We start from the raw sequence: 14,881 nt of genomic DNA, 5'->3' as shown, positions 1-14,881 counted from the left end.
TATTAAAAATTCCTAACAAATTTTCGTTCAGTAAATGAAGCAAATATTATTTAATTGACTGAAAATAAAAAATTTAAATTATTAATAATTTCTAATCCTTTTTTATAATCCTTTAATTTTTGTGCGATAAAAAGAAAAAATGAAGATTGTTTAAAATGACAAATGAAGATTTATTGCAGATATCAATTTAAACGAATGTAGAAAGTAACTATTTTTTTTAAGGCCTAATAACATTTATTATTATTCTTTTGAAAAATGGAGATTTAAATGTGTATAAAGAAAAACGTGACTCAATTTTACAGAATCATCTCGCTTGAAAATATATTGCTATTTTATCGACAGATTATACAATCTTGTACAAAGTAGGAATTTAAATTCCCCAAACTGATAGAATTTCAAATTTTTTTTTTTTTGCAAAATACTTTATTAGCTTTTTATTGTTCATGCGCCTTTAGGAAAATGTCATCTTTTATAAAGCCATCATCGTCATTATCGATTTTCACTGCTATTTTTTTTTTTTTTTTGCCTAAGGATGAATAGTAAGCTGTATTATAAAATGGTTGAAAAAAACTGTGAAAGTGCAAAAAATTGCAGTATCAAGAAAATGAAGTTGAAAACAATTGTAGTTGAAAAAATTGTTGAAAATTGTAATTAAATATTTTTTTAATGCTGATTCGATTGTACAAAATGGGTTTGAACTTTGAACAGAGTAACATCGATATAAAACCTCTTTCTGCACTGTAATTATAATTATAATTTTAATTATAATTATAATTAATTATAATTTTAATTAATTATAATTTTGAAAATTGTAATGAAATATTTCCTATAAATAGAACTGTCTTGATTTTTCTAAAATTGATTGAAATTTTGTAAATTAACAAAATTTTTTGATAAAGAATGAAAAAAAAACTGTTTTGTAAAGTGGTTAATTTTTTCCTACTAACAAGAAGAAAAAAATTTAGTTCATCGAGTTTGTCTACAGAAAAAGCGATCTTACTTCCGAGTGATATAAAAATAAATGTATCTCTTATTTTGACAAATTGATTTGCCTCGAGTAAATATTAAATAGAACTTTCTTTATAGACTAAAAGTAATTTATAATTGCTTAACCTTTATTCCCCTGCAAACATCGAGTGTTCTTTCATCTCTAAAACATCAGAGATGTCAGAAGCGAGTGAAAAATGTCACTTGTATGTAAAGCAAATTGTGCCGCCCTTACGTAGCATTTCATTATATTTTCTCCGAAGGCAACACGACCCTCCAAAAAAAAAAAAAAATTTAATTCTCTCTCTTCGTCTCTTTTACATGACCCCCCCTTGAAAAAAGAAATACATTTTCTCTTTCTCTCATACGACCTCTTTTGCTTAATATAATCTCAAATGGATGATGGTCTGCCACCTGCTTGGTCCTTTAAAAATGTTTAACCAAACGATCTAACGCCACTGGCGTTGAAAAATGGACCTCACTTATTATTTTTTTTTCTCTCTCTCTCTCTTTTTCTATTGTTTCCTTTTTCAAGATCTGAGGAACAAAAGAAAAACCATTTCAAATAAACTAATTTCGCGCGATTGTTCAACTCTTCGAGAATTGAAGGGCAAAATATTATTGTTATATTATTTTTGAGAGAAAAATCGATATAATAACTCAATTGATGAACTGCGCGAGGAAAGAAACAATTCTTTGACGATTTATCAAAATAAATGCGAATCAAGATAAATGAAGTTTTTTGGTTATTTCCCCTGAGATAAAGGAAACTCATCTTCTTATACTTCTTTCTTCTGTTCGTAGTTTCTGTATAATTTTTAATTTTTATAATGGATTCTAATTTTTTTTCATTGAAACTTATTATTCGATTTTTATTGAAATTTATTCGATTTATTGTCCCTTGGAGTTCCCTCTTTATTTATTTCTCTTTTAAATTAAAATTTCTAAATTAAAATTTGATCACAATTTTTTTTCCATTGTTTTTCAAATTAATAAAAAGAATTTAAAACTGAATGTAGAATAAATCGAAAAGGAAATTTGGAAAAGCTTACTAGCTTATTAAAAAAAAAAAAAAATAAAAGCTAGTAAGCTTTTCCAAATTTCCTTTTCGATTTATTCTACATTCAGTTTTAAATTCTTTTTTAATTAATTTTACGACAAATATTGCAGTTAATGATAATTGACTTAAGTTGATAATTTTAGTCAATTTGTGAATTGCATCGGAAAAAGGATTGTTAAAAAAAATTCCCTTTCATTTGTTCTGGTCCTGTAATTATAGAGAACCCTACTCTTGTTTCTCGATTGAAGCCAACAATCGATATTCGTCCCTCGGTTCATTAATATAATTCAAATATTCTTACATCGTAGGGGCCCAAATCAAATATCCCTAGATTCGTTTGCAGCTAATAAAAAAGGGAATCTCTCTTTAAAATCTTTTTTTTTAACAATAAAATAAAACAAAAACAAACTAGAAATTTTTTTTTTTGTGGAAAATTCATTGTTTGTAAGAATTAAATATTAATTAATATAATAAATAATAAAGAAGTTTCAATTTTAAAATTAATGTATTGAAAATCATCGAATTGTTGCAAAGAATTTTATCAAAAAATTTGATAATAATAGAATTCCTTCAAAGAATTTTATTATTTAGGAAAATAAATGTATTCTCGCAAAGAATTTTATTAAAATTTAAAAAAATTCTAAATTCTTTTGAAGAATTTCTTTGAATTTTTTTTTAAACTAATGAAGTTTCTTTAATAATTTTAATTGAAAATTTTGAAAGCAATTGAATTTTTTAAAAATTGTTTTGAAAATCATTGGATTGTTGTGAAGATTTTACTATTTAAAAAAATAATTGAATTCTTTCGTGAACATGTTATTAAAATTTTTAAAAATATGAACAGTAATAATTAATTTTGTACTTAATAAGTAAATTTTTTAAATTTGGATTATGAAATTATTTAAAAAATTTATATTTAAAATTTTTCTTTTATTGTAAGCCTGTGACTACTGTATAAATAAATTATTTTTTTAATATTGTTATTATTATTGTTATTAATAATAGTAGAATTATTATTAATAAATAATAATTTATAAATTTATAATTAACAGTGAATACTTTAATAATAGTCAATTAGTAATGAATTGTTTAGTAGCTAATAAATTACAAATGAATAATTTAATTTAATTTAATAATTAATAGAAATTAGTACCTAAGTAAAAAGTTTTATAAAAATTGAAAAAATAAAAAACATAATTAAAATTCATAATTAAAAAACTTATTTAAAATTCATAAAAAAATCACAATGAAGAATCATTGAATTATTATACTATACGAAATTTACAAAAATAATAATTTATTATTAAATTAATAAAATTTATAAAAAGAAAGAATTCAAGTGTTGCGTGAATAAATGCGTCTGGTCGGCAAATACTGATCGTTTATACGTATATACAGTGACAAATTACTTGTCAGTTCGACGTGTCACCACGTGGGACGTTGAAAACGACGACGGCCCCGTCTCTCTAAAAGTTGAATAACTCGAAATCTCAACTTTTTCATGTCATCAATTCTCCAAGTACAATTTATAATTCAGTCGATCAAGTTTTCAATTTAAGTGAGTTCGCACTCTATGCGATATCGGACACTCTATGCAAATTCTTTTTTAAAAGAGAATTTTGCAATTAAAGTTTATGTATATAAAAAGGGTTTAAAAATTTATTTATTTTTTTAGGGGAAAAATAAAAAACATCTGTAGAAATATTTTTAATTCTTAAGTTATTTTTATTATATCTATTCGTTTATATGGATAAATAAATATGTAAATAAATAATAATTAAGTAATGATTTATTATTTATTAATAATTAATTTAATAAATGATAATTGTGGTAATTAAATATTTAATTATAAACTTTTAATTGTTAAGGCAATAAACGAGAATTAAAATAAAATCCCTCACATTAAAAGTGAAAATTTTTAAATAAATTTCTTTTTTTTTTTGTTGGAAAAAGTACAAAAATATGGAATTGGACCATAACTTTTGATTTGACTGTCTGTCCAATTTCTTTCCTTAATGAAGACAAGGTCCTATTAATTTTCAAGTACATATTTAGGGAACCCTTTCTTGGAAATTTGACTGTTACTATCGCGTGTCGTGATCCACCTGTTTTCTATGAAAACTTGGTGATTTATATGAATCGATAAGACTGGAAGTTAAATTTTCATGTTTCTTGTGTTTATATATATAGTAATTACTTTCTCTTTTTTTGTCGCTGATTTTAGTGAATTATGCTTTTTTAAATTTCTGCAAATGATCGATAAATATTTAGTAAAAAGATATTCTAACTAAAATTGTTTTTATGACTCTAAAGAGAAATTGAAGAACATAAAAATATCCGCAAATTAGAGTAAATTAAAAATTAAAATCCCTTTATATTAATTGACAAACTCTCGAAATTTGATTATAAAAAAATTATAAAATTACGAACATATTGAGATTCAATATGGAGTTGCTATTCTCCACCTGAGAACGCCAAGGTCACCGCTAGGTGGCAGTTAAGTTAGCAAAATCAGCTTCCTCAACACCTGGTGGCGACCTTGGCGTTCTCAAGTGGAGAAATTAAACCACCATATTTTATCACTCAAAATCATTTTTATAATAAAAAAAGTGTTGCAAGAATAATTTAAATTTTATTTTTGCTGCACATTTATTACGTGTCTTATTTAAATACAATGGTATAAATAAATAATGTGCGACTATTTGCAACTATTTCGAACATTTTACAGATTTTACGACACTTTTGAAACTATTTTTAATTTTTAAATCCAGTCCGATGCCTGACAAATAAATAAATATGTAATTAAAGGAATAAATAAATAGGCAAATAAATAAACAAATAGATAAATCAGTAAATAAATAAATAGATAAATAGATAACGAAGCAGACAAATAAATTAATAGAACAATAAATAAACAGGTAGATAAATAAATAAATAGGGAGATAAATAAATAATAAAATAGATAAATAAACAAATAGATAAATCGGTAAATAAAAAACAGGTAAATCGAGAGATACATAAACAAAATATGTAAACAAATAAATAAACAGATGAATAAAGAGACAAGTAAATAAATAGGGAAGTAAATAAACAAATAGGTAAATAAATAAACAAATTAAATTGAAAGATAAACAAATATGTAAACAAATAGATAAATACGTAAGTAAATAAACAAAAAGGTAAATAAATAAACAGATAAATAAAGAGACAGGAAAATAAATAGATAAATAAATAAATAGAGGGATAAATAAATAATAAAATAGATAAATAAAAAAATATATAAACAAATAGATAAATCGGTAAATAAAAAACAGGTAAATCAATAGATACATAAACAATTATGTAAACAAATAGATAAATGAGTATGTAAATAAACAAATAAATAAATAAGCAGATAAATAAATATATAGATAAATTAGTAAATAAAAATACATAAATAAATAGTTAATGAATAAATAGATAAATAAGTAGACAAATGAATTGACAGAAAAATAAATAAAAAGGTAGATAAATAAATAAACAGATAAATATGGAGACAAGTTAATAAATAGGGAAGTAAATAAACAAATAGGTAAATAAATAAAGAAATTAAATTCATAGATGAATAAATAAATGGAAAAATAAATAAATAAATAAATAAATAGGTAAATAAACAAATAAATAAATAAACTAATAAATAAGCAAATGAATAAGTAAATAGATTTTTTAATTTTTTTTTTATAATTTTCAGAATAAATCTTGTTTCATGCAACTTGTAAAGAGGGGAAAAAAAATACAATTTCTTGCTTGTTAAATTACAAACTCATTTGGAGAGAAAATTCTCATCGTCCCAAAAAACTGTCTCTTCGTTTATATATTAGGTTCACATTCGAAGATTGAGACTCAGGAGGCAAAAAAAAAAAGAGCGAGGGAACAAACATTTTTCTTCAACCGTTGAAAGCTAATAAGCTCTGCATATTTGATAGAACCTATTCTGTTCTCTAAAATCTTTTCTCGATCCCCTTTTTCGTATAAGAGGCGTATACACACTCTATATATATAATATACATAACATATATATGTATGATATGGGAGGGGAGGAAAATGTAATTTCTTTGACTAACACAATGCAATTTTGATCCTATTTTGTGAAAAGCAAAAGTCCTCGCATATAAATCTTTCGCGACTTTTGTCGTGTTGTTTCTTTTTTTTTCTTTTAGAATTCCACGAGGAGGTTCGTAAATTACATTCTCATATATAGAGTATATTTTTAGCGAATTTTTGTTTAGGTAAATCTTCCATCTTTTTTTATATATTATCGATTCTCAACTTTTGAATTGCGTTTCAATTTTCACTCTATGAACTGAAGCGATAATAAATTATTTATTATATCCACTCGGCAAAAAAAAGCGAGGGTGCAAAAAATTGAAAAGGTACTCTGAATGATGATAAAATTTTCAAATATTGGATCTTTTTGAAAGTCTATTTCCGATTATAGTTGTCAATCACATTGGGAGTTCGAGAGCTTTAATCGTGAATATTTTATTTCTTTTCGGATTAGTTAATATTGAATTTGATTTCAATTTTAATTTGATTTATTTTTCATTTTTAATTTGTTATTACTTATTAATAAATTATAATTTAAAAATGAAAAACAAATTATAACAAAAAATCATTAACATTTTTGAAGAATTGTAATTAGAAATATGAAAATGATTTCTCTTAAAAAAATTTTTGTATAATTTGAAAAAAATGAATTAATTTTTAGAAAAATAATAATTATGAATCTGAAATTTTATTAAAAAATTGAATTTGATATTTGAAAATAACAAATTTTTTATTTCCACAATAACAATACATTGAGTACCGCATTTTTTGGGTAACATTTAATAGTTTTAAAAGACAACTGGAATTTTTTATAAATAATATTTTCTTTAATAACGTTTGTAACAATAATACTGATTTGGAAAATAACAGAAAATCAACAATAACGCAGGAATCACAGAAAGTTATTAAGGCCATTTGGAATTTTTAATGAACAAAAAGAAGATAAATTATAAATGTAATTAACAAAATAATGAAGAAACGGGGTAAAATTGAATTTTTCCGTTCTATAATTGCCCCGGTTGACAATAAACACAAAAAATAAATCTCATTAAAAATTTTAATTAGGTTTGTAATAATAAAGCAACTCCTGCCAATGTCCACTTTGCGGGTTTATCTTTTGTCTTCAAATTAAATGTCCAAACGTAGGTTGGACCTCGTGTTCTCGTTTTGTAAACAGGACATTCATACATGTTCCTTAAATCTTGTTTATCTTGAGTAATCGCTCGTATATTTATCACTGGCATAATTGGAAACAATTCCTTTGGTCGCGAATCAACAATAATTCCCGCTTGAACATCCCATCGTGCACCTTCCATAAAGATTCCATGAACGTAAGCACCATCCCGTGGCGCTGACCTTAAATTATTTAAAAGATTTTATAAAGAAAAATATAGATGAAGGCAAAAAGGAAACGAAAAAATAAATAAAAAGAGGAAAATCCAATTTATTTTTATTATAAAACTCACGTGAATTCTTCTTTATTCTTCTTTGTAACGTCACACTGCAAACACATTTTGTCGAGGGGAAGTTCATGCCTTCTGGCTGTCGACTGCATTATCGCTGTTAACAACGATTGAGGGTTGAAAAATCCTGCCAACCACACTGACGATGGCAACTGAAATATTAATTTTTTCATAAACAGGAAAATTAGTTGTTTTTTTAGGTTTAAGTGTGTGCTGACATACGTCAGGGAAATCAGGTGAAGTGGGAAAAATTCTAGGAGAAGTGAAATTGATCTGGGAAATTAGAAAACAATTAGGTGCGCTTAACATTTACTTTTAATTACAAAAAAAACACAAGAAAATTATCTTTTTTGCATTTTGAATGGTTTTTTTTAACAAATTGTTTAAACAATTTAAAACTTTCACGAAAACTAATAAACATCTTAAAGATTCAATTTCAAGAATACGGTAAATTATTCACACTTAAAATTCAGTGTTAAGTGCAAATAATTTATAAAAATTACGTATTTTCACATTCCAAACTGTTTATTTAGTTAAAAAATTGTTTAAACAATTTAAAACTTTCACGAAAACTAATAAACATCTTAAAGATTCAATTTCGAGAATACGGTAAATTATTCACACTTAACATTCAGTGTTAAGTGCAAATAACTTATAAAAATTACGTATTTTCACATTCCAAACTGTTTATTTAGTTAAAAAATTGTTTAAACAATTTAAAACTTTCACGAAAACTAATAAACATCTTAAAGATTCAATTTCGAGAATACGGTAAATTATTCACACTTAACATTCAGTGTTAAGTGCAAATAACTTATAAAAATTACGTATTTTCACATTCCAAACTGTTTATTTTGTTAAAAAATGGTTTAAACAATTTAAAAATTTCAAGAAAACTAATAAACACTTAAGAGATTTAATTTCAAGAGTACTTTCATAAATTCCAATGCCAAACAAGTTTCAAGGTATATTATTTAATTAAGAGAAATTAATTGAATCTCTTACCACAAAGTCAGTGGACCAAGTTTCCAATTCTCTGAGTCTCAAGAGTAAATCAACGAACCAGGGAGTGAGTCCAAGTAGTGAAGGATAAGCCCTTTGGGTCCAAACTGTCGGCACTTGATCGAGAAACAGTGAATTCTCAAGATCCTCCATGTCCGATGTAATTGTCAATTCTCCTTTTAAACCCAAATCTAATTCGCGAAGTGATCTCTTAATTTCCCCCGTGAGATAATTCATTCTTTCACATTCTTGAAATGCAACAATAACGTAGGGCGTTCGCTCCTCCACTTTACCCATTATTTCCGTCATGTTGAATTCCTCCGGTAATTTTTCTATTATCTCGTCCAATATTTGTTTCACCTGTAGGTTTTAAATTAATTATTAATTAAATCAATGGATTAATAAATTTCAAACCTTAGAAAAAACTCTGAATATTTTTTTTAAGAAACCATAATGGCGATTTTATAATTTTTCTTTGACTTTGATTTTGGACTTGACTTTCAATTTGACTTTGATATTAATGTTGACTTTGGCGTTGACCTTTATTTTTACTTTGACTTTTAAAGAAAAAATCAAAGTCAGAGTGAAAGTAAGTCTTTAAATTTCACTTTGAATTTCACCTTCACTTTGATTTTGATAGCCAAAATGTTCTCTAAATTTGAATTAGTAAAAATGTTTGTTAATTCGAATTAGTGAGAAACTTTTTGTTTTTAAATTCGGAAATTTTACAAATAAACAGTAATTTCGACTAATTATTATTTTTTTTATTATTTTTTTTTATTAATAAAATTCTTTGCATACATTCAATTATTTTCAAAATTTTTTTTAAATTCTCGTCAAAATTACAATTATTTTTAAAAATAATAAAGTTCTAAGTAGAAATTCAATTTTTTTCTAAATTGTGTATAAATTTGTTGCAAAAATTCTATTATTTTCATACATAATACAATTTTTTAGAAGAATTCAATTATTTTGAATACAATTTTAATAAAATTTTTTAGAACAATTTTCAATTATTTTCAAAAAATTATTATGAAATTCTTTATAAGAATTTAATTATTTTATTTTTTTTAAATTCAATTATTTTAAAAAATTTATATAAAATTCTTTATAAGAATTCTATTATTGTATAATTATAATTGTATTCCCCGAAAAAATTTAATTATTTTAAAAAAGTTCCATAAAATTCTTCAACACTATTTTGAATTTTTAAAAAAAAAGTGAATTAAATTATTTTGAATTTAATTTTAATAAAATCCTTTGTAAGAATTCATTTATTTTCAAAGATAATAAACTTCATCGGAGGAATTTTCAATTTTTTTTAAAAAATATAAAATTCTTTATATGAATTCTATTATTGTAAATATAATTATAATTTAATTCTCTGAAAAAATTTAATTATTTTAAAAAATTTTTATGAAATTCTTGAACACAATTTTGAATTTAAAAAAAAAGTGTTGCTTGTTGTTGTAATACCACATTTGGTGTTAAAGAAAACACTTTTTTTTCTTTGCAAAAGATTTAATTTTCTTTCAAATTTTAATAAATTCCTAACCAAAATTTTAATTATTTTTATAAATAATAAAATTTATCACAAGAATTCAATTATTTTGAATATAATTTTTATAAAATTCTTTGCAGGAATTAATTTATTTTCGTAAATAATAAAATTCTTTATAGGAATTTTCAATTATTTTTAAACATTTTTATGAAATTCTTTATAGAAATTCAATAATTTTCAATACAATTGTAATTAAATTCCCCGAAAGAATTTAATTATTTTCAAAAATTTAATAAAATTATTCAAAAAAAAAATTTTTTTTCAAAAATTTTAATAAAATTCTATGCAAGAATTAAATTATTTCAGATTCACAATTATAAAAAAGTTATAAAAATTACAAAAAGTAATAGAAAAAAAATTCAAAAGATTTAAAATTGAATTTCTAGAAAATTTTAATTTTCATAAATTTTGATTAAAAATTCTAAAGAAGTTAGTTTTTTGAAAAATTTTTATTAATATTTTTTTGAAATTAGTTGAATTTTTGAATATATGTTTAATTAACAAATTTTCGAATTGTTGAAATTTTAATGATATTGAATTGTAATTAAGTTGACTTAAAATAAAAATCAAAGTCAGAATCGAAATTTGAAAATGAAAGTCAAATTAAAAAATCGCTCCCCAGGATAGGAGAAAAAAGTACAAAAATTCTCTTTATAAATTAGGGGAGTGAAGAATTAATTAATTTTAATTAATTTATTAATTAAAATTAATTTTTGTTTTTTTACATTTTATTTAATTTTTTTATTTGACTTATTTAATTTTTTTCTTTGAATTTTAGAATTTTTCTTATCACACTAACCTTTTCCTCTCTGGTAACAGTTTGACCACCCGAACTGCCAGCGTCTCTTGGTTGCATTTCAAAAACGGTTTTAAATAAATTTTCCGATGTTGTTGTTAAAAAACCAATTTCAGCATTTGGATGAAGACCATATAAATATGGAGATTCTGGTGGCATTGCCTCATCGATATATGTATGATAACCAACCAAGTCGGTATTTGGTGGGGCAGGGAAACCTAAAAACTCATGAGACTGCATTTTTCCCCGACATAAATTGCATTTTATGAGATTCCGTCATGTGCGGCTTTTTTTTGTTATTATCGATTTTTTTCCATTATCATAAATCTCTAAATCATGATAAATCTTAATCATAAATCAAAACAATCAAAGTGCAAAATTTGCAAATATTTTACGAGTGAAAAATAACAATTTTTTTTTTGTCAATTATTTATTTGCAAATTAAATTTCTATATGCAAAATGGCTTTTTTTCTTGAACGAAAAGTCAAAGTGTCAGATTTTTCTGAATAAAATCGCAAAGTTCTTTGTGAAGACAAATAGTTAATGATGAAGTTTCAAGTGATTATTATCTTTCTTGCATTTTGTCTAGTGATCGCTTTTGGAGCGCCAGCGGAAAGTAGGTTTTCTTTTATTTTTTTGGAAATTATAAAATTAGAAGAGAATTTTTTTTTGAAATCACAATTATTAAGTTTTTATATTACATAAAAAAATATTTAAAAAATAATAATATGATAATTGAAAATATTAAGAAAATATTAATTGTAGATGCTTGCAAGCCAAATGCGGAATATAAAATTTGTGGATTTTCAAGTCCACCGAGATGTGGAAAATATGAGAAAAGACTTTTCAAAATTGTACGTATAAAATATAGAAATATATTTTATTTTTCATTACATAATTATTCTGTAGTAATTATTATAACAATTTTAATAATTTTTCTAAATTTTTTCCAAAATAAATTTTAAACAATTCTTTGGCAAAATGCATATTGCAAAAAAAATTTTCAAACAAAATTTATTATGACAAATAGATTTTTCATAATTTATTTATCTTTTTGTCAAGTTGATTTTGTAAAATTAATTTTTGCAAAAAGTGTATAAAATTTTTGTCTTAGGTACAAGTAATTTAATTTAAAATTTATTTTTTCATTTATCTTTATATTTATTTATTTATTTGTTTATTTATTCATTTATTTAATTATTTTTTCATTTATTTATTTGTTTATTTATTCATTTATTTAATTATTTTTTCATTTATTTATTTTAGTCATTTATTTATTTATGGAGAGGGTACACGGATATTTTTAATTATATCAATAAAATAATTTTAATATACTCCATAAAATTGTTTTTATAGTAATTTTTTGAGAGGAATTCAATGGTCATAAAATAAAAAGGATCGAAAAATATTTTTGACAATTTTTTAACTTTAATTTTTCTTAAAAATTAGTAGATTTAAAAATCCATGGATAATTTTTTGTTCATAAAAAAATTGCCAAATGAAAAAATCGATTTTTACATATTTTGAAGCATTTTTTTGAGCAAAAAATTATTTTTAGACTGAAAAAGCTATTAAATGTAATATTTATTCAATTTTTTATTTGAAAATTCAAATCTTTACTTTTCTTAATAATTTCAGATCACAATTTTTATGTATAAAAAAATTTAAAAATTTTCAAAAATTGTGATTTGAAATTAATTAGAAAAATAATCCAATTTTCAAATTTCAAATTTCAATATTATGATTCTATTCAATTTTTTTATTTGAAAATTCATTTCTTTATTTTTCTAAATAATTTTAAATCATAATTTTTATGTATAAAAAATAAAAAATATTAAAAAATTATGATAACATTATGATTTAATTTAACTTTTATTTGAAAATTCATTTCTTTATTTTTCTAAATAATTTCAGATCATAATTTTTATGTATATAAAATAAAAATATTAAAAAATTATGATGCAATTATGATTTGAAATTAATTAGAAAAAAAAACGAATTTTTAAATAAAAAAATTGAATAACAATTGATTTTTTTAGCATTTTCAGCCTAAAAGTTTTTTTTAAAACAAAAAAAAATGCTTTAAAAATTGTAAAAATCAGTTTTTTCATTTGGCAATTTTTTCTATAGATTCAAAAACATATGTTGCACAAAATTACGCATAGATTTCAAAATCTACCAATTTTTAAGAAAAATAAAAGTTCAAATAGGATCAAAACATTTTCCGTTCTCTTTTGTATTTTATGATCATTAAAATTCCTCTAAGGAAATAAATATATAAAAAAATTTTTATGAAATATTTAAATTTTAAAAATATCGGTGTATCCTCTCCTTAATTATTCATTCATTTATTTATTCTTTTGTTTATTAATTTATTTATTTAATAATTTATTGATTTATTTATTTACATAATTAAATAAGGAAGCAAAAATTTTATTGTACATATTTTTTTTGTAGCAATGCGTTGAAAGTGGCTGCGAATGCAAAGATGGATTTTTATTAAATTCAAAAGATGATTGCGTTCGACCTCAAGATTGTTGAATTAATAAAATTCAAAGAATATTGTCCGTCAATAGAATTTTTATTAATGAAATTTTATTTTTTGCAATGTATGATAAATAAATAAACATTGTCGTGAATTGTAAATAAATAATTAATATTAAGGTGGAAAATAAATAAATAATAAATATTAACGTTGGTGTAAAATAATGAGTTTATTACTCGGTCTTCGATCGATATCTTCTTGTTTTATAATAATTAACGTAGATAATAATAAATAATAATTAACATAAACGTAGAGAGAAAATAAATAATAAATATTAACGTAGATGATAAATGAATAATAAACATTAAAGTGAATAATAAATGAACAATAAACAATATTATTATTTATTAAATTTACCTGGAGCCAAATGCAGTTCTCCATCAACAAGATCGGGTTGCATTAACTCCTCCAAATATGAAACGCACAATCGCCGATCCCAATCATCGGTTATGTGTCCTCCATACATTATTTCGCCGAAGAGATATCTTAAATCCTCCCAAGGCACCTTTGGCGATGCTTCCAAATAATTATACAAAACACTCACACTGATATTCAAATCGCCAACATTGAAGGGATAAATTTTATTCCATCCTTGAGGACCAAATTTCCTCCTCTCGGCAACCACTGCATGAAAGTAGCACAAGGAGAATAATATCGACTTGAACTCAGCTTCCTTGCTACAAATCTCCAATGTTTCCTGCGTAAAATTATCCAGAGCTTTGTGTAAATTTGCCTGCATTCCCGTTGGCGGTTCATTCGTTATTTTTATCGACGACTCCAAAATTCCCTTTTCAAAATAATCATCACATTACATTTATTATTTATTAATCAGGTTTCGCACTCATCTACTAAAATCTACTATTTACTACTATTTTTTTTTTACTACTACTTTAATTTAATTTAATTTCCACTACTGGAAATTAAAAAACTATTCTCAAAAATTATAATCAAATTTTTTAAAAAGATTTAATTATTTTAAAAAAATATTCGAAATTCAACTATTTGCATTATCTAGTATTATCTTAAAATTTCTTAAAAGAATTCAATTATTTAAAAAAAATTGATAATATTCATCCAAAATTCAATTATTTTCATAAAAAAAATATCCACAGGAATTCAATTAATTTAGAATATCATTTTCCAAAAAATTTGGATAAAATAAATTATTTAACATAATTTTTAAACAATTCTTTACAATAATTCAATTTATTATATTCAAAAGTTTTCACAAAAATTGTATTCTTTTTAAACATTATAATAAAATTTTTCGTAATAATTCAATTATTTTCATAAATAATAATCAAATTATTCCTAGGAATTCAATTATTTTCGTAAATAATAAAGTTCATTGCAGGATTTTAATTATTTTTAATACTATTT

The 14,881-nt window shown here is 22.9% G+C and overlaps 2 protein-coding genes across 2 annotated transcripts in view; one reads left to right on the top strand and one right to left on the bottom strand.

The window, feature by feature from the left end:
- Nucleotides 1–6,879: 6,879 nt before the first annotated feature.
- LOC122504169 (dynein beta chain, ciliary) overlaps nt 6,880–14,881 on the bottom strand; it is a 77,320-nt gene continuing 69,318 nt past the window's right edge. The window contains exons 23-27 of the mRNA XM_043615102.1: nt 13,859–14,288; nt 10,959–11,173; nt 8,602–8,958; nt 7,600–7,748; nt 6,880–7,489 (exon numbers count right to left, since the gene is read on the bottom strand). Of these exons, the coding sequence (XP_043471037.1) occupies nt 7,195–7,489; nt 7,600–7,748; nt 8,602–8,958; nt 10,959–11,173; nt 13,859–14,288 (1,446 nt within the window). The 3' untranslated portion in view covers nt 6,880–7,194. The remainder of the gene's footprint in view (nt 7,490–7,599; nt 7,749–8,601; nt 8,959–10,958; nt 11,174–13,858; nt 14,289–14,881) is intronic.
- Nucleotides 11,433–13,788, top strand: LOC122504167 (chymotrypsin inhibitor-like). The gene is made up of 3 exons (XM_043615099.1): nt 11,433–11,572; nt 11,722–11,810; nt 13,414–13,788. The coding sequence occupies exons 1-3, from the start codon at nt 11,500–11,502 to the stop codon at nt 13,495–13,497; spliced, it is 246 nt and encodes an 81-aa protein (XP_043471034.1). The 5' UTR covers nt 11,433–11,499; the 3' UTR covers nt 13,498–13,788.

Source organism: Leptopilina heterotoma, unplaced genomic scaffold (genome assembly GCF_015476425.1).
Source record: "Leptopilina heterotoma isolate Lh14 unplaced genomic scaffold, ASM1547642v1 Lhet_281, whole genome shotgun sequence".
Lineage (NCBI taxonomy): Eukaryota > Metazoa > Arthropoda > Insecta > Hymenoptera > Figitidae > Leptopilina > Leptopilina heterotoma.
Note: the sequence above shows the minus strand (reverse complement) of the source record. Positions and strands in the feature narration are given on the sequence as shown.

What these genes read in the sequence shown, in the direction of transcription:
- LOC122504167 (XM_043615099.1), top strand. Translation starts at nt 11,500, where the DNA reads ATGATGAAGTTTCAAGTGATTATTATCTTTCTTGCATTTTGTCTAGTG. An exon ending in TTTTGGAGCGCCAGCGGAAA is followed by an intron (nt 11,573 to 11,721) that starts GTAGGTTTTCTT and finishes TATTAATTGTAG; the next exon opens with ATGCTTGCAAGCCAAATGCG. An exon ending in AGAAAAGACTTTTCAAAATT is followed by an intron (nt 11,811 to 13,413) that starts GTACGTATAAAA and finishes TTTTTTTTGTAG; the next exon opens with CAATGCGTTGAAAGTGGCTG.